The sequence below is a fragment of the Chamaea fasciata genome, unplaced genomic scaffold (genome assembly GCF_029207755.1).
Source record: "Chamaea fasciata isolate MVZ Bird 193981 ecotype frontalis unplaced genomic scaffold, bChaFas1.0.hap1 SCAF_2, whole genome shotgun sequence".
NCBI lineage: Eukaryota > Metazoa > Chordata > Aves > Passeriformes > Sylviidae > Chamaea > Chamaea fasciata.
This window is the reverse complement of record NW_027094087.1, coordinates 85,292,252-85,319,092: the sequence shown is the minus strand read 5'-3', so window position 1 is coordinate 85,319,092 and position 26,841 is coordinate 85,292,252. Positions and strand designations below refer to the sequence as shown.

At 36.0% G+C, this 26,841-nt stretch overlaps 1 protein-coding gene across 3 annotated transcripts in view; it reads left to right on the top strand.

The window, feature by feature from the left end:
* REV1 (REV1 DNA directed polymerase) overlaps nt 1-26,841 on the top strand; it is a 56,826-nt gene that overhangs the window by 23,855 nt on the left and 6,130 nt on the right. Inside the window, exons 6-18 of one of the 3 annotated variants that reach the window (XM_066176585.1) lie at nt 1,394-2,106; nt 3,899-4,006; nt 5,522-5,638; nt 10,344-10,473; nt 11,435-11,563; nt 12,220-12,374; nt 13,258-13,377; nt 14,810-15,030; nt 15,992-16,164; nt 20,181-20,283; nt 21,798-21,954; nt 22,347-22,549; nt 24,333-24,566. In XM_066176585.1, coding sequence (XP_066032682.1) covers nt 1,394-2,106; nt 3,899-4,006; nt 5,522-5,638; nt 10,344-10,473; nt 11,435-11,563; nt 12,220-12,374; nt 13,258-13,377; nt 14,810-15,030; nt 15,992-16,164; nt 20,181-20,283; nt 21,798-21,954; nt 22,347-22,549; nt 24,333-24,566 — 2,563 coding nt within the window. Of the gene's footprint in view, nt 1-1,393; nt 2,107-3,898; nt 4,007-5,521; nt 5,639-8,542; nt 8,863-10,343; nt 10,474-11,434; nt 11,564-12,219; nt 12,375-13,257; nt 13,378-14,809; nt 15,031-15,991; nt 16,165-20,180; nt 20,284-21,797; nt 21,955-22,346; nt 22,550-24,332; nt 24,567-26,841 lie in introns of those variants that run through there. The other 2 variants (XM_066176586.1, XM_066176587.1) reach the window with 2 other exon arrangements.

Sequence of the window (26,841 nt, the reverse complement as noted above, 5' to 3'; positions counted from 1 at the left end):
TTCCTGCATCTTTTTCAGGAATACACACTTGTTTTTTATAGGCAAGAATAATAACATTATAGAATATGTTTAGGTTGGAAAAGGTATCTGGATGTCATCTGGTTCAACACTACTGCGCAAACAGGGCCAAGGATATTGTGCAAGATACTGCACTTTCTGGTTTGTATTGGTGATCTGAGTTCTTCCATAGTCTACTGATTCTTTTACAATCCAGTTATGCATAATGCTGAGGAGACTTTACCACATGAGTGGGATTTGTCTACATTTAGGAAAATAAAACCAGTCTCACAAAATTAATATCTTAAGCAGCATTCCATACCCAAATTTTAAACAATGAGTGGTACAATCACCATGACCACTTACTATTGCATTGTTAAATATTTTTAAAATGAGAAGAATATTCAGGCTTTCCAAAACATCTGAGTAGTCTGAAAAACATTATGGTAAAAGCCTGCCTACCCGCTAAGTATGTACCACTGAATATACCATATTCAACCACACAACTCTTCAAAAATACTATGTTTACTGTAATTTATGTTTTGATAGTCTTAACCAAATTGTTGTCATGCTTAATGGGCTTTCTGGTGAATAGCTGATTTTTTCCCACCTTTTTTTGCATACTTAAATTGCTAGCTTTGGGAGTTGGGAGTGTTGGTTGGGTTTGTTGGTTTTTTTATAGCAGATCAAGAGTGTGTAGAACTCTTGAAGGCTTTGGTTTTAATTTCCAGAGTTAATTTTTTGAATGAAAGCTTTATCTTTGTGCTACTGCATTTGTGGCAGAATATTTTGGTTTATATGCTTAAAAGCTGAAAATTGTTTTGTGGTTTTTATCAAAGCTAAGTATACATTTGATTTTTAGAGCTTGGACAGATTTTTTCATTAAGAAAAAATAAAATGAATCTAACATTATTCCAAAATAATTTCCTAAAAAATAGTTCTCTGTGTATACTTTCTCTTTTCTCTTTGTTTGTTTACAGCTAGTTAAGGAAAATGACATCTCTTGATAAAAGGACAACTCCTGATGGTTTGCATGCTCCTGCAACACACTCAATGACTGTGTGTGGCAGTACAGTTTTGTTAACAAGTAAATAATTATTGTAATTCAGTTGGAGACTGCCTGCCAGATTAAAGGCCTTGGAAATAGCTTTTCTAATATGAGCATGGTCACTCCCATGTAAACTCGTAGTTAATAATACATGAAATCTGTAAAATCTTGGGTACGGCTTTACATTCTGTCCTTTTGAAAGGATGTGGCTCAGAGTCGGAGATAATTGTCTTGGGAATGTAACTGAAGTATATATTGAGAACAATTAGTAAGAAAAAGCTTGAAATTACATGTAAATGGGCCTTTATTTATGAAATATGCAGTATTTCATTATTGTATCTGTTTCAGAAATCGTATTAAAAAGTACGAAATGGAGACTGAAATCACACCCAATGGAATAAGCAGCTGGAATGAAGAAGAGGAAGAAGAAAGTGACGATTTTGGATTTACAGAGCTGGAGGAGATTCTTCCCATACGGAAACAAAACGGGATTCAATCTCATAAAGACAGCACCGCCCTTTTTAATGGACACACACACACTTCTACCAGTGCCTTAAAGACACAGGATTGCTTGGTGCCCTCCAGCAACGGTGTTGCAAGCAGGTTGTCTCCAGGCCCTGTGCAGGAGGAGGGGAAGTCTGTCAAAGGCATGGTTGACTTCAGAGACTGCACAATGCAGCAGTTGCAGCAAAGCAGCAAAAATACAGACTTTTTGTGGAGTCCACACAGGACTATGAGTAACTCATCCTCATCTTCATTTTTGCACAGTAATGCTAAAATAAATGGTGCTCACCACTCAACTGTTCAGGGGCCTTCAAGCACAAAAAGCACTTCTGTACCTGCTCCTAGCAAGGCAGCTTCCTTACCTGTGTCCAAACCTTCAGATTGTAGTTTTATTTCTGACTTTTATTCACGTTCAAGACTGCATCATATATCAACGTGGAAGTGTGAATTGACAGAGTTTGTCAACAGCCTGCAGAGAAAAAACAGCGGTGTCTTTCCAGGAAGGGAAAAAATTAAAAAATGGAAAACAGGCAGGTCTGCACTTAAAACTGACACAGGTAGATACTTGTTTAAGAAGGTTTATGTTAAGAAGATGCCTTATATCTTCGTACATTAAATGTCCTAATGAGACAACATAGTTTAGTATTAAGCATTCATATTATAGTCAGACTATCTGGAAAAAACTTGATGACTTTGGTGCAGTGAACACTAATGGATGCAACTGCTTTTGGCTTTGTTTGGGTTTTTTTAACTTAAAATGTTACTTAATGTGAAACTCTGGTCTATATTCAATTCTTCCTTGTAGAAATAGTATTTCTGACTTTACCAGGATACATGGATTGATAAGGGAGAGAAATACTATGTCTATCCTAATACACAGATCTGTAGTTGCTGTGTGAAAATCTGCAGGGGAAAAAAAGAGAAGAAAAAATCCTTACTGTTCAGCATGAGCATTTAAAAGATGAGTAACATTTGGACGTGAGTTAAAATATAAAATTTTTTTGTTAGTAAGAGTCTTATATAGCTCTGGGTCTGTTAAAGTGGGTAGTAGTGTCACAAGGGACTTTTGAACCTGGCTTGAAGAGAAATATTTTATGTCATTGCATCAAGGGCCAAAGTGAAAAATATGTAGAATTCATTAGAGTCAAAGTGTAACAGATAAAATATTTTACATCTTTAGAATCTCTTGCTTACAGTCTTATTAAATTAAAAGGTTAGCTCTGTACCATTAAAGAGATTCTGACTCCTGTGCTGTAAAATTATTCACTTGTAATCATATAAAATATGCTTGAGAAATTGCCACATCAAAAAAATGTTAGCTAATAAATTTACTGATTCTGTATTTGTGTGAAGACACCCCAGTTATCAAACATGTTAGCTTATTAACTACTTAATTTGTATTTTTTTTAATCAAAATGTGGTATAAGCTAATATATTTTTATTTTCTCTTTGATTTGGCCTAGAGTATTCAAATAGTTAATGCCTGTGATTCAGTTGACAAAGTAGCAGCTCCTTAACTTGATCGCTTGGTTTGTAAATACGCCCGTTATAAGACAGTCTTTTTTTTTTTCAAACAATTGAGTTCTAAATGTATATGATTAAAACCAAGAGGATATTTTTCTGATTACTCAGTAATTAACTCAGATGTTAAGTGGAACAGTTCCCTTGATGTATTGAAGTATTTTTTCACTGTTACACTTTATGCATTGTTCAAGTTAAATTTTTTTGTTAGATATTGCCACCTTTGGTAGGTCAGCAACATAGACATGTAGACTTGAACTTCTAGAAAGAATTTTTAGTGTTTTAGGCATGTGTGTTTTTCAGTGAGGAGTTACCTTGCTCATCTTTGCTGAATGTTTGCATGCGTCTGCAGCAATGACAAAATCCAGTTGCATGGGACTTTTGAAACTAATTGTGGTATGTTTCGTGGAGAATAATGGTAGCTTGTAGCACAGCTAAACTTACATTTTTTTCTTTTGAAGCAATCTTCTGGTTGGTGAACAAAAAGGAATAAAATTTTCTTCCTGATTCAATGTTAACATAGCAGAATTAAGATCCAGTGCCAGTATGCATTAATCTCCTTGGATTCGGGGAACTTGCTAGGGTAGAAGGTGTAAATTATAAGAAAATAAAAAATAGAAACTCTTATGTTAATTCATTGTTTAGGCTGTTTGTCTACTGCTTAAGTTTACCTTTCTTGGAGTACACACCTTCTTGGTGAGAGGAAACAAAAATATTTATGGTTTAGAGGTGGTAAAAACTTGATAATGGACCTTGATGACTACTGTGAGTAGTACCAAAGTGTATAAATTAGGGTTCAAGTTTTCTATTGGTGTATCTTCATACTAGGTAATGTGTCTGTTGCGAGCTCAGCCAAGCCACAGAGCTGTATAATGCACGTGGATATGGATTGCTTCTTTGTGTCTGTGGCTATCCGAAATAGACCAGATCTCAAAGGTCAGTATTTAAGTCTGTGTGTTACAGTCTACTTAGTTAAGCCTTTAAAAAACCAAACTTGTGCAATTATAAAGTTAATTGGCATATTAATTTTTTTCTTGCATCTTCAATAGTTAGACCATGCAACTTTCATATTCCTATTTATTTTCTCACAATCCAAAAGCAAGTGGAAGAGAGAACTGGAAGTCTCCTTGCTATCTCCTTTCAGTATCTAAAGTAAGAAGAGAGAAGTAAAATCTGTAGTAACAATTCTCTATGACATTGTAGATAAACTTACTCAGATTTTAATCTACCATATTAGAAATTGGTAATCAATTTTCAGTTATACTAAAAGTAGGGTTTGGGCACTGTCTATTTAAAAACAAAAAGGAAAATAAAAGAAAACGGGATATCTTACTAATCTTCCTGAAGTAGTTCAATAAACTATGTTTAATTAGAAAAGTGGAAAGGTCAAGGTTGAGAATTAATTGTCTCTGCCTGATGCGTATTTTTCAAGAGAAATTTTTTTCTCCTTTCCTCTCTAAGCTCTTATGCATGAGATATTATAAGACCTGGAGGACTCAGGAACAATTCAGCTGGCATTTAGAACTCTGAGTTGTGTGATCGTCCTTAATGCATAGGAGAGTTAGTGGAGCACCTTAGCAAACTTTGGTGGGTTTGTTTTCTACAAGTGTACCATTCAGAAGTAGGGATCCTAGTTCTGTGCAAACACTGAACTTTGGGGGTGCACAAGTTTGAAGACCTGTTGCAATGGTGACCATCTCGCGCTCCCAGCTGTCACAGACCTTGAGAAAAGAGTAAGCTGGATATGTGGTTCCATTGCTCTCTTCTGTCCAAAGACAGAAGCAGCTGTATAAAAGATTCTCCTGCTATGTTTGGTTCTTTAGAACTAGATTGCTTGCCAAGTTTCAAATTCCATTATTGGAGCATAAAGAATGTAGGACTTTTCTGCAAATACTTTTTCTTTTCCACAGAAACTTACCAGAACTTTCAGTGCAGAAATTAGCTGCCTTTGGAAACACCATGGAGGTGTTGATATTAAAGAAAAGTCAAAAGTTTACAGAAAATTTTGGTTTGCACAGTTAAACTAAGTGGAACTAAGTGTTTTGGCATGTGTATATTTTTCTGATTTACTTAAGCTAATAAACATGTTGAAGTATTTTAAATCAGTCCAGTGTTTGCTGTATCTTAAACTAATGAATCAGTAGGTCATGGGTGAAATTTCACAGCTTCCATTTATATTTGTTATTAAAGACAAAGTAGTATTGGCTGTATTTTCACTCTTGAAAAACTTTTCTTCTTTACATGTGACTGCAGTCAAGACAGCTTCATTGTAACAATTCCAAGGCCCTTTAATAGCTGCTCCTTCTTTAGTGCCTTGAGAGCGTCTAAGCTTGAAAGAAACTATAAAAAAGTAGATTAAAAGTCCTTATGATCTTATCCTAATTGTGCTGTAATTAAAATGTAAGCTATTATAGGTATTGACCTGTAAGTATGTGCATTTTTTCTCCACAGGAAAGCCAGTAGCTGTTACTAGTAACAGAGGTACGGGAAAGGCACTGCTGCGCCCTGGTGCAAACCCGCAGCTTGAACAGCAATATTACCAGAAAAAGCTATTGAATGGCAAAGCAGGTACAGATTAGTCTGTCTGTATGTATGTTTTTAACTGTTGTTATAGAAGACTTTTTCTTTAAAATTATTCATAAAGTGTACCATGGATAAATTTATTTCTTTCATGTGGGGGATTTCAGAAAGAAAAAACCTTTGGACAACACGGTGCTCTGTGGCCTCAGTAATAGCAGGCTACTGTGACTTCTTGTTAGTTAGCTTTCTTCAGTATGAGTGAATTTTTTTAGACTAATTTTAGGATTTAGTCACTTTCTTGAGGTTGAACGTAAGATGGAATAGTTATGTAGTTATTTTAAACGAAAAATAAATACAGATTGTCCAGGATCACTTTTTTCTCAGAAAGTCAAGTATAGAGAAGAAAGTGCAAAATAAATTTTAAAAGTCTAGTTCAGGGGTTATTTACTATAAAAGTGGTAACAACAGCACATGGCCAGTGAGAAACTGATTGAAGTTGGCATTTGAGTTGCATATGTAGAATATCTGTGTACAATGAGTTCATTTGGGTGGTCCATAGGGAATTCTAAGTCTCTGGAAAGTCTGCAATTTCATGAATTCTTTGTTCAATACTTTGTTTTCTGAAAACCAGGGTGTCTGTTGTAGTTTGAGAATTCCATGCTTGCCTGCAATAATTTAGATTTTTGTTACTTTGTGTCCTCAAGTTGTAGTGTACTAATATAAACCAAAGTTTTACTAATAGGTTTTATTATACTGCCTGAACTTTATTTAGTATGAGAAAGTATATTGTTAAACATGGGCAACTTAAGTGGCTAGTAACAGTCTATTTAATCATTCTAGAAGCATAGTTCTTAGCACAAAGTTGGTAAAAAATGCGTATGAAAGGGGTAGCTGCAGTTTAAGTTCGGTTTAGACTTGAAAGTTGAGATTCTCCTTTGCCCTTTTATATATGCAGTTTTTACCAAACTTGTGGTACACAGTACGGTTGTTATAGTTTACACCTCAGTGTTTTATTTTGATGAGACAAGTTGGGGCAAGAGACAGGTTGTTCTTCCCTGGTTGTTTATGAAACAGTAGTACTTTGGAAATCAGCAGGTTGTTGTGGGTTTTTTGAAGACATATAGAAGCAAGGTATTGCTGGAACTGATGCTATTTCATTTGTCTTTTTTGCTGTAGTTTAAGAACACTTCAAAACTGAGGTAGAATATGTTTGTGGAACCCACTGGCCTTTAAGCTTTTAAGGACTTTTCATTATGCTCAAGACAAAAGATGGCTGTGGTCTTTATGGAGTTGGATTTTCTGCAGTAGAGCCTGTGTACGAAGTATTAAATGGTAGTTCAGTTTAAACAGTGACTTCCTAACTATTTTAGGGCCTTGAACTGGATAAGGGTATGACTTTATACAACTGAGTGGTTTGGAGAGTTTGAGGATTGAATTACAGTTTAGCTGATACCTAGCATGTTCTTTTGATTCACAAATTCAGTCATATCTCTTCTGCTGTATTTATTGCTTAAGTGTACAGCAGCTTTCAACCTCATTGTATAACAAGCTCAGTTTCTTACTGTGGCAGCTTTTTCTGGATATCACACATTCATTTCTTTAACTTCAGCATCCAGTCTCAACTGGCTTGCACGCAGGCAGGCAGCTAGCTCTTTCTTTCTTGATACATAGGCTGATTGTGCAGCCTATTGTTTTGGTGAAAGGATTTTTTCCAAACACTCTTTTTATAGTCTCTGTTTCATTAGCTGCAGTTCATAATATTTTTGAGTCTCTGTTTATTTTATCTCCATGTACAATCGTTTTACCAATTAATCCCAAACCTGTTGTTTCTGCTTGTATTTTCTCATAAGTACATGGTTTGTCTTCCTTTTGGGGTAAAGAAATTACAGTTAGTTATGGTCTTAGATGTAAAGGTGGAATTGCTGATTAGGCTTCTCACACATCACAGTATCCTAGAAAGTGACACACTTCACAGCATGTGTTTAATTGTGCTGTGCCAGAGGGAAATACAGTGCAGTAGGCACAAGCATTACATGCAAAAATGCTTTTTCTAAAATGTCAAAAATACAGAATGCTAAATTAGGGTGTTACAACAGACACAATGGGAACATGTGACATAAATGAAATAGAAAGGTAGTTGGGAGGAGCTTAGAATGTGAGCATATTTTTACATCCATGCTTCAACATGGAACCCACTTCAGTTTTTGGTGCTTCATGCTTTCCAGGCTGTTCTCTGATATTGCCTTCTCCAGATCTTGCTTATTTGAAAAAAGGTTCCAAATTACAAACCAACCAAAACCACAGAAACAGAGCACCTCACACCCTCAAAAAAAAAAAAAAAAAACACAAAACAACTCCCAACAAAAATACAACCAAAAAAAACACCCCAGACACAAAACCCCAAACCCTTATGAATCACTTTTGATCAAATACTGAATTCTGCTGCTTCAACTACTTCTTTTTTTTTTTTTTTTTTTTTTTTTTTAATTACTTCTTTAGTGATACTGGTTCCTGACTTTGATCTGCATTGCTGGACAAATATCTAGTGTCAATAGAATCTTCAGTCTTTTATGAAATACTTTTCTTTTTCTTGTATTAATTCATCTAAAAATGCATAACTTTTAAATTTAAAAACTTGATACCATTCTCACCCTAAATCCCCAAATTGGAGGTAGGCTTTCTAGATAGTAGAAATTACTTCTCTACATACATGCCATCTTTAACATTCATGTTCCAAAGATAAAAGATTAACGTATGTTAATCAGGATTCATAGTTTGGGGTCTCTTCCATGGCCAGGATGCCCAAGATGTGAATGTTTTCTAGACTTCCTATCCCTCAACCCTAGAATCTCCCTTTTCATTCTAAAGAGCAGCAGAATTTAACCATCATGTTAGTCACAGATTTATTCTCAGCGATTTCTTTTTCACAGACTTGGGTCCTGGCCTCTGATTTCTCCATCCGTTGCTCCACATTCACCATGTGCCTGTCTAGTTTCCCAGCTTTTGATGAGAGGTTCTCTACCTTGCCTTCCATTGAGGACAATGTGTTCTGCATTGCCCTGAATTTCACATGAAGTGACTCCATCAGCTCATGGGGGGATCTGCTCTGCTGCGATGTGGAAAAAGTCGACGAATCCAATGAAGATAGACAAGATGACAGCATCATCTCAGGCCAGGGCACAGGAAGGCATGGACTAAAGAAGTTGTTCTTGTCATTCTTATCTTTATTTGGGGCATAATTCTGCTCTAATTTTCAATTGCAGACATCTTAGGTAACTTATTGAGCTCATCATAAATTAAAATATTTAAGAAATTAAAAAGTGCACAAATTTATCAGAAATTCTGAATAAAAGCAGTTTTCCACGTGAGTTAGGCTCTACCCCTGGTATCTCCATTCACTCATTACACCACTTTCTCTGGTTTGATAGCTACTCATATGTGCACATAGCACCAGGTTTCCTTTCAGTCAGATTGTTGGTGTGTAAGTTGTTAGGACTGTGGAATATAAGTATTGTTGGTGTGTAAGTTGTTAGGACTGTGGAATATAGTTAGGCATTGTGGCACTCTGCAGTAAACTCCCATTTATTATATTACAAAGGTGTATGGTATTAAATAGACTATAGTAATGAAAACTGTGTAGTAGATTCCATTTTAAATAAGTAGAAGCATTTTATCTATATACCTCATTTTGATTCTGATGGGAGTTTGGGCAGGCATCATTGTTTTTGCATCTAGTGATTTTTTTCAAGTTGATCCGTATTTAGAGTATAGCAAGTATTTCAAGGCTTACATACAGTGAAAACCCAAATAGAATTAGAAAATCTTTTGCTTGTTTCTGTTATTGAGAGTCATAGAATTCTGTCTACTACCCAGTGGGCCTGGAGGATCCTTTAAAACTTATGTAAGAATATGTAGTAAAGTTTTATAGAATTAGGGAAGGTCTGTCTCATTTTAAGTCTGAGGTTGCAGTATTTATAATCGTATAATTTTTATCCAAGATAAGTTTGTGGTGATATTTGAAAGAAATTGACATATCCCAATAAGAGAATTATTAGTAAGTAAAAGCAAAAGTTTTTTTCAGTTAATATTCCCTTAAGAGTACTAAAGAAAATATAAGCTTTTAGCTAGTTTTTTTTTATTTAATTGGCATTCTGGTTTTCACTTCTTAAAAATCACTTTGTCACAACTAGACTATTAGAAAAATAGCTTTAGGTATGATATGAAGTGGATTTATATTCTCTATGAAGTTTCAGTGTGCTGGTATCCGGGGTGCATTTTGTAAAAAGGAACATAGCTAAATGTCTTCTTGTTTAGTTGAGCAGTTGTGAAATAATTTTTAGTGTCTTGTATTTGTTGGCAGGATGTGGTTGTAACAGTTAGCCATGTGTGTTTGATCATTTTTATGGTCAGTAAAGCTAAGATTATTCTTATTTTACAGTGTAGTATATGTAGTCACCAACGAGCTGCTGTCTAGTAATTTGGGGGGAAGTAGAAACACCATTTTTCTATTAATATTGTTCTCAGTAATGTGTACAGACATATCCAGGGAGACATTACTGGGGAAGGGTCTGGGGATTTTTCTGGGGATTTTTTCTATTACAATATGAATCAATATAGTATTAAGAACCTCTTCATCGAAAGATAACAGCATAGAAATTGTATAAAATTAAAATCCATAATTTTTATTTTATTTGCGTTCATTCTGTTGAACTCTTAGGAAGAATAACATAGACAAATTTCATTTTTTGAGCAGAAATTAGGATACCTGATCAGTTGGACTCATCAGTCTGGGAGCATCCGGATTCCACATATGTGAATGGAGCAGACTTCGATCTCACTGTTCAGTCCATGGCTGAAATAGCTTCTTGTAGTTATGAAGCCAGGTAGGTAAAAGTTACCCAGTAGTTTGCTTGAAAATCCAATACAGACAGGCATAAGATGTCCAAAAATAGTGGTTATTAGTGTCTTCAAATTTATCTAGAGGAGAAGTTTCTTTCAAAAGTTGTATAGGTTGTTAGAATTTAATAGAAGCTCTTCCCTGTTGATGCTGCTGCTTGGTAGATGCTGCTCAGTAGCTCTCAAACCAACCTACATACAACTTGAAATAAAGTCTGTGTAGAAAACCTTGTGCCTTTCACTGTGATACTGTTGATTTCATGTTGTTGTCATGACTTTGTATCAAAGTTGCAGTATTTTATAGAATTAATGACACATCCTGAAGGGTTTTTTCAAACAGAAAGTGTGACTATTAAACTAAAAATCATTTTTTGCAGAGACTTTGCTGACCATCTCCAATGACCTAACTTACAAAGGTTTAGACTATGAAACAACTTTTATAAATATAAGCACAGTGTTCAAAATACAGGGGGTTTTCCCTGATGGAAATAATACTCCAGAAATTATTTCTTCATTGGAAGCTTTCTTAGGCTTGCTAGGATAGGCAGGCTTCTATTTGTGTCTCAGAAAGACTTTATTTATTAACAGGAGCCTAATTATGTTAGCTTGCACCTTGGAATGTAAGATCTTCTACCTCAGTCACACTGTAGTATATGTGTGGTTTTAATTTGAAACAGAGGATAGCAAGTGTGCTTTCTGGAATCTTTGTCTAGCATTTTCCTAAAGGCAGATTTGTCATGCTCCATGGCTTAAATAATGCACAGCAAATTCAAATACTCTGTTTACAGTTTTTTTTTTTTTAACCTGGTAAATTTCTACCTGTTGACTGAATTCCTATTCCCATTTTTATGGGAAAAGACAAATAATTAAATTGAAAGTACTCCCTATTAATTTGTGGAAAAGTTTGCACTGTGTTTACTTGTGGTCTATTTTATTATTTAATTTTAGACAAGTTGGCATAAAGAATGGAATGTTTTTTGGCCAAGCAAAAAAGTTGTGTCCAAATCTTCAAGCAGTTTCATATGATTTTGATGCATACAAAGAAGTTGCACGGACAGTATATGAAATACTAGCAAGGTAATGTGCTGTTTGTTTGCATGATCTTCATGGTAAGGTTATCGAGCATACTTTCTTTGCCACTACTGAATGCTGTTATTTTGTATTTTCATCTCCAGCTCTTCAGCTTCAGTGAAGCTATTCCTGTTTGAGGTCTTCCTTTGTAGTATTTTTATTACTCTGGGCACCATGCTTCTGAGCATTCTTTTATCTTGAAGCCAGATCCTGTAAACAATCAACATCTTACTTCAAATGAGTCACTGTTGAATTTTTTACTCATTTACATAGTGAGAAGCAGATCCCTGCTTAGAGGGGAGATCCTTCTGGGAGATGTTTTTGAGTAGTTTTAGAACAGGTTGTTTGAGTAACATCTATTAGAAACCACGTTCTGGTTTAAAATGCACTTGAAATAAAACTGGAAATTTGTTATTGTCAATGAAAGGTAAATATTCAACTCCTTCTCCAGCTGTTCCTTTAAAATCAAGATACATGTTGAAATTAGTCTTATGTTAGTAATATTACTGTCATTTGCTCTTCTAGCATTTTTAATACCTAAGTGTGATACAAAATAGGTAGGGAAATGCCACCACAAAAGGAAGACTTTATTTGCTACATATTTGTTTTAACAGATGGTGTGCTGTAGCTGATGTTTCACCTCCTTTACTTTGTGTTGATAGCTATACTCACAACATCGAAGCAGTCAGTTGTGATGAAGCACTAGTAGATATCACTGAAATCCTTACAGAGACCAGGCTGACTCCTGATGAATTTGCAAACGCTATCCGCACTGAAATCAAAGACCAAACCAAATGCACAGCTTCTGTTGGGATGGGTAAGTAACTTCATTTCTGTTTACAAGTAGTGACTGCTTTTGTTAACGTATCAAAGCTACATAAGTTTGCTAAAACTCTTCAAGTGTTTGTGGAATATGTTGCCATTAAATTAGTGTAAATGAAAATGCAAGAAAATTTTCAAAACTGGAAAGTTTTAAGGAAAAAACTTTCCATATCACAGATCACAGGATATTCTGAGTTGGAAGGGACCCACAAGGATCATCAAGTCCGACTCTTAAGTCAACGGCCCATCCAGCGATAACTTCTCCTTTATCTGAACACTATGCTAAAATTCCACTCTAGCATTCATTTTTATGAAATGCTACTGTACTTTTCCAGTAAATAAGAAAAGGAACACAGATTGTGTCTCTTAGAGGAGATAGCAGAAAGAGTTTACAGGGTGACATGATTTTGCATAGTTCTTAGAAGGTATTGAGAGCAAAGATTTGTAGTAGGTATTGTATATGAAATCACACATCTGAAAAGACTTCCTTGATTTGTTTCTTCTTGGCTCATTCCTTTCTCCTTTCTTTTTGTTCCTAATTAATACTAGAGTATCTGTACATACCTGTACTGGGTGAATGTAAGTGTTCGAAATCCACTTGTGAGACAAGCTGAAATTCATGACTCTAAGCAGAATTCTTCCTTTATAGCAATGGCAGTTAGCACTATAGTTTCGCTGCTGTTATGCAAATAATGCTGGCTGGTAATTTGAAAGTAGACACTGCAAACGTATATTAATATATTTCATTTAATTCTTGGTAAAAGTTATAGAATTTGACTGTACTTTCTGCATTTTTTCCTTGAGTGTTAAACTCTGGCATTCTGCTTGAGGATTGACAGAAGTTACCACAGACATGCTTTAATTTGCTGTTTTTGCAGGTTCCAATATTCTGCTGGCCAGAATGGCAACTCGTAAAGCAAAACCAGATGGGCAGTATCACTTAAAACCTGAAGAAGTGGATGATTTCATCAGAGGGCAACTTGTTACCAGTCTTCCAGGTACTCCAGTCTTTGAGAGGCCATTTTGCCTCCTGATATTAAACCAGTTTCAGCTACAAATTTGCTTTCTGGATCAAACAGGATTAGCTGCTGTTCCACGTTTATGATCCAAAATGTGATAGACAGTAAAGACATGGCGTCCACCTGTATGAAAACAGGCTTTATCGTATTCTTTATTGTTCCAGGAGAATACTTAAAAGCTTTGTAACATAAAGCATTTCCTGGCATGTAACTATATTGTTACTCAGTACACATACATAGTATAACGTGACACAGGCATGGTGCAAGAAGTACTGAGTAAGCACTCATTTATGCTTTAATGATCAGCTGACATCAGCCTGCATGTATACACATACATTTAGTGTTAAATATAAAAAATAGTATCTTTATCTGTTGAAGATTAAAAAAGGAGGGAAGGGCAGTAAAAAACAGGCAACCATAGATTCTGAAATAGAAGGGTGGTAGAAATAGCGTCTGTAGACAGGTGCAGGTTTGCCAGAAATTCTTGTTATGTCACTCTTAGTGGCCAAACACTATTTACAGCACAGTTATGCTGTAATTTTTCTTTGGCATAGCTTACAGGAGATGTTTTTCCTCCAGAATATTACTCATAACAGTACTGTCCTTTGACTTTAACATTTTAAAGTTTTCATAATTCACTTACGTGTTCATAGTAAAAACATTTTAGTATTTGTGTTAATTGACAGAGAAACAGAAACAGATTCACCTTGACAGAGAAACAGATTATCAAGAATAGAATCTGGTTACCTAAGATTTCTAATTTTTGCTGACTTTGGTAGTGTGAACTCATAGGATTAATATTCCCTGGAAGTAACAGGCCATCTCTCCAAATCCCAGAAATATGCTTCAGTTTATCACACTTACATATGTGCTGTTGCCATGGATACCTACAATTTCCAATGCTTGGTAATTCAAAGCACAAGTGATACAGGTATGCTATCACTTCTACCTGAAATACTATTTTTCTACCTAGGAAGCAGTGGAACGATGGTCAAAGTATTTATTTGTTTTCATTTAGATTAGATCACTTGTACATGAGAGGAAAACATATTACATGTTGGACACATGTTTTGGACTGAGTTGTTGGGGGGTTTCAGACCAGTATAATCTGTAACAGGCAGTACCTCAAGACAATTTTCAAGCAGGATTCATTCATATTTTACCCAAAAATTAACAGACATGCTGTCGTGTGACATCTTAAACTAAATATGTGAAACAGATTAAAGATGTACCGGTGGTGACAGCAAAAGTTTCCATTCAAACCATGTTTTATGGAGCAGAATTTATATAAATTTATTTGTTAATTTTTTATGACTTAGTAGAGGTTTAAAACCAAAAAAAAAATATGTAATCAGAACCTAACTGGCTTTGAAATGTATAAGGTTAACAGAACTAATTGCTTTGTTGTTAGGAGTTGGCAGGACAATGGAATCTAAGCTGGCTTCTTTGGGAATTAAAACCTGTGGAGATCTGCAGTGTGCTTCAATGTCAAAACTACAAAAAGAATTTGGTCCAAAAACAGGACAGATGCTTTACAGATTTTGTCGTGGTTTGGATGACAGACCTGTTCGTACAGAAAAAGAAAGAAAATCTGTTTCAGCAGAAATCAACTATGGAATAAGGTTTACACAGGTAAATTAAACTTGCTTCTTTTTTGTAGTGACTGCTTTCAGCTGTAGAAGAATCTTCTCATATTCTGATTATTTTCACTTACACTTTGATCTGTTAGAGCACCATCTTAGCCACGAAATAGAAATGAGGAAAATGAAGAAGTAGGAGACCAAACGATAAAATGGGAGGAGAGACTGCAAAAGTATTGGACTGAAAAGAAGCTTGCACAAAATTAGCTGGCTATTCTGCATTCGTTATACAAGTCTGGTACAGAAAAAGAGAACTGCAGTAGGTTTGTCAGCACCTAGCATTCTCTTTCATTTAAATGCTGATTATTCGAAGATGCCAGTGCCTGAAACTATCACCAGCTGCTCCCGTACAATATTTTATTAGACTTTTTACAAATACTTTTTGTTGGGGGGGGAGTGTTATTAACAAAATTGTATTTAAAAAGTAACTCAGCACATTTTTGAGATCTTGAGTATTTATGGAAACGATAGGGAAAAAAAGGAGTTTGAAGAGACCCGATGGTGTTGTTTAGTTTAGACCTTTGCTCAAAGCAGGAGAAGCTAATAAATCAGACCAGTTGCTCAGCACTTTATCCAGTCTGGCATTGGAAATCTCCAAGAATGAAGACTGCAAACTTCCCTGTGCAACATGTTCCATTGCTTGACTTTCCTCATGGTGAAAAAGATTTTAAGTCCTATGCTCTTCTAGGTTTTTGCATAGACTTGCAATTCTGTGTTGGGTTTGTAAATACATTTTATAAAGACTTCTTTCAGTATTAGGACAGGAATCTACCATCTCACCTAAATTAGTGGCCTACAGTGAAAACAAACCACTTGAAGTTAAATGAGACAATTGCTTGTGAGTCAGCTTGCTCTTTTCAGTTTACACAGTCTGGATTGTATTAACCCTTAATGATTTACCTTCAGTATTTGAAAACTAGTAATTACCTAAATATGTTGTTTTTCCCCTTCAGCCTAAGGAAGCAGAAGCTTTCCTCCTGAGCCTCTCAGAAGAAATTCAGCGTAGACTTGAAGCTGCCGGTATGAAGGGTAAAAGATTGACCCTTAAAATTATGGTTCGAAAGGCTGGAGCACCAGTAGAGCCTGCAAAATATGGAGGTCATGGAATCTGTGATAATATTGCCAGGTAAGTACTAGGTGTGAACACACTTCTTCAGGATCTAAAATTTTGTAGGAAGACAAGACAAAAATTTCAAAGTGGTTGGTACTTCTTGGTCTATGTATGCACCAAAATAAGTAGGCTATTATAATCAAAACTCCTCTGTGTTTGGGTTGTACATTTGTGATGTTCCAGTTATCAGTAATACATGCATGCTTGTATATTATTGGTATTTCTTTCTCCAGCTTGCTCAGTATTGGAGATGAAGGTTTTCTTAGAGTGTTTGTAGAAGACAAATTTATATTCTGCACTGTGACACATGTGCAGCAGCACTGATTTCTTTCAGTAACCAGCCAAGTTGAAAGATTCTGGTGCCGCATAGTGTTTTCTTTCCCCGTGTTATGTTGAGTACTTTCCTTTTGTTCAGAGGTTTTCTGCTGTTCCTTGAGAGATCTCATACTGATTGTGACAGTTGGAGTCAGTTCTCAGAGAAAATTGTGCTTTGTACTTGTCAAGAAAGATGTCTGATAGTACAGTAGTCCTCCAAGTCTAGCGTGCATGGGAGCTATGGCAGTATTTGCAGAACAACTTGCTGCAGAGACTGAGAGGCCACTTCAAGTTCTGAGGATGAAGCTGGCATCAGGCACCTTGCACTGCAGTCTTTGTACAGAGCAGTTTGTTAGTGTTGAATCTTGTCTCTCCTGTTGTTTTACCAATGAATCTACAGAGAATTTTTTTTGTCCAAGAAAGGGCAGTGAAGTTCCGAAGTGGAGCTTAGAAAGTTGAATCTCAAAATCGCAAGGTCGAAGACCGTGCCCCATGTTTCAGCTGTTCAAGGCAATCCGTTCAGGTCTCTTGACCTTCACAGATAACGTTTCTTCATGTAGGTGTAAGTTACTCATCAGAAGTGGCATTGTTTCTTGTGTAGCCTTATCGCTGTAATAAAGTTTCATTCTACCTGGGCTCCCCATAGCACCTGTCATGCAGATTCTCCCTGTAGTGGCTGCCCATCCCTGAAGAAATGGGATTGATGCCTTGAGAAGGCTGACCTGGAACAGAGACTAGACAGAGCTAAGAGAGTAAAGTAGGTATTTATTAAAAGGCTTTAAAGGATACACCTTGGTCAGTACAAGAGCCTGGCCAGGGCTACACCCAAGATGGGCCTGAAATGGACAACCAGTCATGAGGTTTCACACTTTTATAAATTTTGGTTCATTTGCATATTGGGGTTAATTGTCCAATTACAGCTTCAGGTTATGAAGGCCCATCCTTCTTGTTTTTTTCTCTTGAGTTCACCAATGCTTATGCTTTTGGACCTGAAGCTTGTAACGGTTGTCCTTGGTCTCAAGCTGGAAGAGGATTTGTTTCATCTACCTACCCTGTGAAGAGAACTGACTAACACTTAATATGAAGCTCAGAGCTGCGCACCTAGGCAACACAAAATCTAAAAATTATGAAAGCTGAAACCTAAGGCATCAGGATAACCCAATTATTCTGCCTGGGTAGTCAGTTGACAGGTCACTGTCAAAGGAGTAGGACCTTCAGCTTCCACAAGCAGTGCTGTTACTCCTGTTCATTGTTCTTTATTCCTTATTGATAAACTGGATGATGTTGACTAAATATTTTTTAATCTGAATTTTATTCATATACTTGCATACTGAAAACACAGGGATATAATCTAGGCATAGAGTATCATATGCTGTTTCATACAAGATTGTCACAGAACCTTATACATATATTCTTCAGGCATACAATTCTTTATCAAAGCAGTTGTTCTTCGGTATCCCATCTCTCAAAATCCCTGGCTTTTGAGATGATAGGGCTTTCTACTTTACCTTCATCTCAGGTGGTTATAACAGACTAATCCCTCCTGAACTGCAGGGTCATTTGGTGGGTGTTACTGGTAACAGAAGAGGTGGTGGAGTTCACAGATCACAGAATATGCTGAGTTGGAAGGGACACCCAGGGATCATCAAGTTCTGGTGCTGGCCCTGCACAGCACATCCACATTCCCAGGAGTTCTTTCAGTGGGTTAGAGTTCAGTAGTGAGACTTGCATGCATAGAGCCTGTCCTGCATGTGATCTTGTTACACAGAATTCAGCTGTAATGAAGACTGAAACAACAAAATTCATGTTTCACTATAAGAAGCTCATCACTGCTTAGAATTGGTATATATACCAAGAAGAAAATCCATCAGTGTATACTTTTTTCTTCTGGCTATCCTGAATTCTTTGAGCTGAAGATTTATTCTTAGCAGCTTAAGAACATATCTTTAGTATTGAGTGTGTATTGAGATAGAGCTTTATTCCTCCTTTATTTTAACTATTGTCAGAGTGCTTTTTCATAAACAAATCAGTGCTTTGGACCCCTTTTCTGTGGTCAGGCATACTAATGTACATACATGCCCTGATATTTCCCTAACTCAGGAAGTCTTCGGTAAGATCAGGGGAACCCAAGAATGCAAAATTGTTCACGCATTGCTAAAGCGGTTCAAATGCCAGGAGTTTGTTTGGTGATGTCTCTGTTTCTGCTTCTGGCTTTCCAGTGACCTTGTCAACCCCAGTCAGTCCAGGTTATGCTGTAGGTGCTGTATTTCTGTCTTTGTTAGAGCATTTCTGCTCAGCCCAGTGAAAGGCTTTTTAGCAATGGAAGGGTAAACACCGAAAGTTGCATCCAAGCAAATGGATTAGAAATCTCAGTGTGGTGTTGCCCCATGTGACCAGTTTCTCTCTTCAGTTTAAATTTTTTTTCTGTGGCTGCAGCTCATGGCTCATTTCTTGGCCTCTTACCTCAAAGGTGCATGGCTTGCTGTGCTTTCTCATTCTGCAAGTCAAGATCCCCTAGGATGATAACCATAGTACTACAAAGGATTCAGACTTGCAGACATGCTTAAAGTCAGCTTTTAAGATTAAATGATATTTTTACTGCATCTCTGAAACCCAATCCTGATAGTTCAGCATAGGCCTTTTTAAAATATTTTTTCTGAAATGTTGTGTACCTTAAGGCTCATGCTGATACTGATCTCCTTTTAAAAATACTAACATGCAAAACTTAAGAACATCTTCATATTGTTCAGTCCAAGGGTTTTTAGTTTTCATATTGGCAGAACTGGACCTTTCCATAGATCACTTGGCTGTTCATGGTGGTTTCTGACAGATTCAAAAGCAGAGTAACACCAGCAGAGTGTTTAGTAAGTTGCCAGGATGGCACCCCGTCAAAACACCAAATGTCATTCTGTTTAGATAGAGCCCACTCTGCCCGAGCTAAAACTGCATCAGTTATTTCGATGAGAATACTTTTTACATCACACATTTGATGAACAACTTGAAATTTTGTCCTTATTGATGTCAAAGGTTAGGCCATTAGAGAATCCAGAGCCTACCAAGCACTGCTGCTGTCCTGACATACTCTCAAGTGGTAATGTGTAAAATTTACAGCCAGGTTGTTTTGTGAGACTTGTTGCAAAAATTTGCCCATAGCTTAAGATCATTTGGAACGTTGTTTAAAGTTACTTGCCATTAATTTGAATTCCTTGTTGCTTGTAATCCACATGCCTATATCTGCTTCCCCTCTGAGTTCTTTTGAAACTCTCACTGTAGACATTTGACAATTGACAACTGAAATAATACTGAGCAAACTCTCTGTGAACCAAGTTTGAGTGAAAGACAAAAATGCAGGAGTGTGTTTTTGTGCAAACTGTAAACTTGTGAAACTTTTCGTCTGACTTCAATAAATTGTGTGTATGTGTGTGTATATCTATATATATAGATATACACACTAAATTTGACCTTCTAATGTGTGGACTGCACACTGACTATGTTCAGTTAGGAAGTATTCTGCTTTTCTTACTTTTTCTGTAGATCATGCTTGGTTTTAACTACCTTTAAAAAGAAACCACAGAACAAATAAAAAGTGTTCAGTTTGTATATGCCAAGAAATTATGTTCTGTCTTTCAAGTCCTCTCTGCAACTAATACAGAATTTTTATCTTTCAGATTTGTGAAACCATTTTCTTTTTAACCACACTTGTTTATTCTTTTTAGGACAGTGACTCTAGACCATGCAACAGACAGTGCAAAAGTAATTGGGAAGGAAACTCTGAACATGTTTCACACAATGAAACTGAACATATCCGATATGCGAGGGGTGAGTTAATGGGAAATCTGAAATTTATTATCTTTATCAACCCATTCTGTTGTCTTCTGTGGGTTTTCAGTTCCCTGTGGAAGATGATAACTAAACTCAAGCAAAAGTGTAGGTAATGCAAAGCGTATGTAAATTAGTATGTGCAATTATGTTATGTTTTGTAACCCTTGAAAAAATGTAAAAAAAAAAAAATTTCTGGTATAAATTAATGCACAACTTAAAACAGCCTGAGGTAACAAAGTAAGACTGTATCTTCTACAGTTCTATCAGCACCTGTAAATTTTATTTTGTCTTAGAATTTTCTGTAAACTTTTGCCATACATTAGTTATGTAACTAATATAAACTGATACATAACTGTATAGAGACGAAAGAAGCTTTTGCTCTAGACTGCAAGTCTTAGAACAAGAAAAGTTACCAGCCCATGTTTAGGCCTTTGTTTGAAGGTGATTTTCTGGCTCTTTTGATTCATGGTTTATTTTGGAACTCCTGCTCATCTCAGTGGTTTTGTTGTAGCAATGTGACCCCACAATGCTGCTATTTTGACATTAGCCATTTATTACAATAGACTACAGAAGATTTCTAAAACAAACCTCTATTAATTCATCTTCTGGATATAGAAGTAGGGTTTTGATTCACAAAGTTGCCTTGCAAAGTCAGCTCTCTGGCTTGGAGTTAAGGAAATACTTAATTTAAATGTCAAATTCCATTATTGCAATTAAGAAGGTGTTAATAAATAAAATCTTTACTATGCAATTATAGAAGAAAACCTGGTGGAAATATGTTACACTAGCTCCTTCATGCTTTCTGAGTCCCATATACAGCTTTTTCTAAGTGTCAGGTTTTCTTCTTTAAAATTATGGAGGATTGGCAATAAACTAAGACAGTGTACCAGTGCATTCTTAATTAGACACACTTTTTGAACCCCTGCTGATTTGGTGTTTAGAAGTCAAATGAAAAACTAGGATGTCTTGGAAAATGAGGAACGCCTCATCTAAAAAAGACTACTTCTACCAAAGTACTTTCATCCATTGAGACTTTGCAAAAACTGTATTTACAAATGAAACAATAGTCTTTTTCTAATTTGTAGGCTGAAGTGATGGATTTAGTATAGATTGTCCTTGAGGAAAAGCATTGCTGGGTAGCCAGATTTAAGAGTAACCACATTCTTGTCAGTATTTCTGTATTTGTTAGTATCTAAGAAATTTCATAAAAAAACACATTGCTTCATGATCCTGTTGACAGCACTTTTTTATATCAAGAGAAGTTTAGATGGTAACACCTTTGTAATTCTTAGTTGTTGGGTTATGGTGGGTAATCCTGGGGTTTGTTGGGGATGCTTTTAGTGGCCGTTCATGTGTATTTCAGTGTATTTTTATTTGTCCTCCCCCCCACCCACAACAGGCTACTCAATTCCAAAGAAGGTAATGTTGGTACGATATAATTACAGATTTTTAAAATTTATTTTATTTATTTCAAACTTCATTAAATGAATGCATTTATGTTTTGGATTTAGGTTGGAATTCAGGTACAGCAGCTAGTTCCCATCAGTAAAACAACTTCAGCCCTCTCAACAGTACAATCTGGACATTTACCTGGTGGCTCACATTCAGTTATTGATCTTTTTCATGTTCAGAAAGCAAAAAAACACTCAGAAGAAGAACATAAGGAAGGTCAGTGAACTTTGTACGTGGCATGTGTGATAATGATCACTTCTGAAGGACCCTAACATAGATCACCTTTTGGAATACTTACTCAATATTACACCAGTATAAATTATGCAGCATGAAATTTCTGAGAGTGGTCTTTGCTGCTGCAAGTGCAAATACTACTACTAATAAAACTTTGTATAGGATTAGTCCAAATTTTTTTTGTTTTAGTTAGTAATAACAGAGGATACTTTGAAATAAAAAGTGCTGTGATTGTGCTGTATATTGCATAAACTCTTCAAATAATGCTAGAAATTATCTTTTACTGTGTCTCGAATCTTCAGAGTATTTTAAATATTAAATATTAATATTTAAATATTAGATGATCACTCTGTATTTTGTTTCCATATGTATAGTATTTGTGGCTGCTATGGACCTTGAAATATCTTCTAATTCAAGAACTTGCACTTTCCTTCCATCTCGTGGTACCAATGTCACACCTGGTCTCAATTCTAATGCCAGCAACACCGAGACTGCTGTCAAGTGGAATGGTGTGCATTCTCCTATCAGTGTAAAGTCCAGGCTCAATCTGAGTATTGAGGTTCCATCTGCTTCCCAGGTAAACCTGAGAATATGAAATATCTGGAGTATATTGTAATAACTTGGGATTGTCTGTCTTATTTGGATAGACCCAAAAAGAGCTCTTTTTAAACAAAGAGTTCTAGTAAAGTACAGTGCACAGTAAGTAACTGTTATTGATACAAAAATATTTTGCCTTAATAAATAATGTTGAAGTTAGGTTGCACACTTAACATTTGTACAGGATACCACCATTTAGATGAGAGGAGGGCATATTTAAATAAAGTATTTCTATGGGCTATAGGGAATTTTTTTAGGTGTTTTTTAACAAAGGGACAGCCTTCATTATTTCTACCCCACATGCTGTTCAAGTAGACTCTGTTAGAAGGGTCTGCTATGAAACAGCTGCACAGAATTCTGCAGGTATTTTAGGTATAAGCAGATTTACTTGCTCTTCTGTAAAAGTCTGTCATTTAAATGTCTGTAATTTAGACCTGTAAAAGCATTTCTGATTTTTTTTAACAGCTTTCTCAAGTATTTATCCATATTAAGAAGGAAATTATGATTTTGGCAGGAAACTTGTTCCTATTTATGCAATATCCAAGCCAGCTCAGGATCTCAAAGTAACTCGACTGGACAATGCAAAGCTCTGTACACTCAGATGCTGCCACAGAAGGAATATGTATAAACAAGTGGAAAATGCACCAGCTGTTCAGTAGAGTTCCTAGAACTCTGGTGGCCTTATGGCACAGTATCTTTCTTTCTGCTTTTAACCATATTATAATATGGAATGTAATAAAAATCCAGGGCTGGGAAGGAGTGGTGAGAGTTAGTGCCACACTGCTGTTTGTATACTGTACTAGGAAAGTAACAGCAAGATATTTTACACCCAGGATTGCCAGAAAATGATTATAGAGTTATATATACAGCAAATTTGGAATGAGTGAATACAAGCAGAACATGGAAAAGTAACTGAAGTGATTAACAATACAGATAGCTTTCATCAAAACCTCTCAGTTACCAAACCAAGTAGATTTTCATAGATATTTGTGGTTCTCCTCTGTAAATCCAGAATCTGGTCATAAGCTCCAAATTTTCTTCTTAAAGGTAAAGGATAAACTATTCTAACACAGTTATGAAGTCTTACTCAGCAGAACTTAGAGGCAAATGTTGGCATTTCTCTACATAGTTCTATTCAAATTTTACTTGTGAGAAAAATGCTGCTGTGCATCTGCTTGTCAGTTGTATTTATTCAGTCATTTGTGCAGCTGTTGTTGTACACAGCAACTTCTGGACACTGAGGGGTTATCTCAGTTGTTTCAAGTGAATAATTGATAGTAAGTAAAAGCTTATTTCATCATCCAACTCTGGCAAGTCTGACAGTATGCAAACATATGTAATACCAGTAAGGTAAATCAGTAACATGCACCCTAGAACTGTATAATAAATGAAATCAATTGCTTACAGCTTTGTGCCAGACACCAATTTAATATTCATATCAACCTGTTGCCTGTGTAATTTGAACTCAGAATTTGGGTTTCTTTATCATTAGGAAGAATAGGAAAGGAAGGAAATCTGTGGGGGTTTGGTAAGATCATTGTGAAAAGATGAAACTGAGCATTCATATTTACTGAGCCGCTTAGTCTTAAATGTTAATTTATTGCTGCAGGGTGTAACTCTGAGGTTCCTAAGGATGTTTGCATTCACTCGGTAATATGTCATGGGTTTTGTAAACTTCAGAAACTGTATAACTAATGTTTTGACTAGAATAACTCTTGTTACCTCTTCCTTAGAAAAATCTAAAAGCTTTTATATACTTGTAGCTAGATAAGTCTGTGCTAGAAGCTCTGCCACCCGATCTCCGAGAACAAGTAGAGCAAATCTGCACCATTCAGCAAGGAGAGAGTTACGGAGAGAGCAAAAAAGAGCCAATAAATGGATGTAACACTGCACTTCTGTCACAACCAGTTGGAACAGTGCTTTTACAAATACCAGAGCTCCAAGAACCAAATACCAATACGGGAATCAATGTGATAGCCTTGCCAGCTTTCTCACAGGTAGGATGTTTGCATGGTATTAATAAACAGTCCCTTTTCATCTCTGGGAAGTTAGAAGCTCTTTCTTGAGACAGCATTAACTGGAACCTGTGATTTCCCACAATCGTTCATGGTCCTTTAATCTCTTTTAAAATTCTGGTTTTATATGTTGCATTATCTTTCAGAAACATAGTATGGTAATATTTACTGAAGATTATAGTCATCAGTCTGCCTACGTTTTTGCTGTTGTTTAATGTAAAACCCCCTCATATAGTCTGCTTTGCAATCCAGTCTGTAAATAGTTGGGGTTTTTTGCATTTTAACTGAGTTTACACTGAACCATAAGTCTGAAGCACTCCCAAAATCTGCTTAGCTAAGTTACAGGATACTCCTAAGTGTGTGTTCTGATGGGGTAAAGCCAACCTCTGCTAGCTTCTTCTGTCGATGTAGTTGTTTGTATCCCATTCCTGAGAGAAGAGTAGTCATGGCTAAAGGTTGTGCATATCTCTATAGTTTTTAAATGGACTCATACATAGCATGTACAGGATGAGAAAAGAACAAAGGTGTTTGTCAAAATAGCGACCTGAAAGTGCAGCAGGGAACAGTAAGGATGCTTCTAATGTTATTCTGCTCTTCAGTCCCAGAAGATGCTGAAAAAATGTAGTGTGAAAAATAAAATTTAAAAAAAAAAATCAAAGATTTGGTTACCCAGAGATACACTTATCTTGCATTGCATCATTTAAAACTGAGCAATGCTTTTATTTTTCTGTTTCATTGCATCTTTGCTGTTCTCAGGTGAAGTAATACCACTTAATAACATTTGTAGAGATTTGTTGCTGTTTCTAATGCATAATGTTGCTTAGCTGGCAAAAAAAATCCAGAGAAAATAATGTCGAAATTCCACTAAATAGTTAATGCATAATTGTTATTTTAAAAAATGTATAGTCTAATCTTTTTACTAAAATTACCTCACCTTGATTCGAGTTCAGAACCAGTTGTGTCAGTTTTTATTCCTGAACTGCAAAGTTTGGTTTCCCCTATGAATTAGTGTGCAAATAATACCTGAGCTCTCTCTGCCCCAGCTGTTTTCAATTTTGTAGTTATGTCTGTCCATAAGCAAGATGTGTGTTAAATTGGGCTGTGCCCTGAACTACACCCCTCCACACTTGGCTTGCCACTCAGTACCGTTTTTCAGGGTAAATGTTCACTGCATATGGCTTATTATAAAAATTCCATTTAGTTTGATTATGCTTTATCTGTCTAATAATTAGGTAGTCAAGAATTGATTGTTATTTTTAAAAACAGCGTTACTTTTTGAAGTTTTCTTAAAAGGACCTAGTTTTTTGCACTGGTTTTTCTGTCTCTATCTACTAATGTATTTTGTGGCCCAGTTACTTGATCCAAAAACGCAACTTAGTAGAGCAGCCTTTTTCTTTGAAGGTGTAGTTTCAAGAAGAATCGAGTATTTCCTATTTATTTATCAAAGATATCCATACGATCTGAGTGTGCCATATGCTCATACTCCAGAGTTTTCTCCTGAAAGCCATTCTGCTTTCTTTATTGAGGACTAATATTTACAATTTTCATTTTCTGAGTTAGGTCCAAGTTTAATACCTTGAATAGTATGGTTGAAAAGCTTCCTGTAGGCTTGGTGGGGAAAAAAAAAAAGAGCTAAACCCAGTCCATTAATACAGGAGGCTTTTTTTTCTGTGTTAAAATCAAAGATGCACTTAATTCTTTTTATAGCTTAATATGGTTTGTTTTTCAGCTCTTCATTCCTTTTGTCTGAACTGAGTTTTTATGATCAGATGCAAAGCTAATTGACTAATAGTGATTTATTCATTAGAAAATGTAGAAAATTTCCTTTGTTAGCTAAAGTTCTCCTGTGAAAGGAATCCAGATATGTTGCATTCCTTTCCATCAGTTCATGAAGTAGTCTTTAAATTTAGAATGGCTGTATATCTCTGTAGCCTGGATCCTGCAGAAGTGTAGGACACAAAAAATAAAGATTACAGATGCCTAGAGATTAATGACATTTGTAATAATTAGTAGTGGCAAGTTTTCATCTCATCCTTACAGTGTCTAATGTGGTAGAAATTACTCCTAAGGAAATTGATCATCAGAATTAGTGATGGCTGTATGCTGAGGTCATCCATGGCTTTATAAAACCAAGGCTCTCCATAACATGAAAACTTTCAGATCCCTGTATCACAGTGTTAGGACATTGTACAATCAGTTACCTGACACTCCAGTTCTATTGGAAAACTCACGTGAATTCAATTGATGGCTTCTCTAA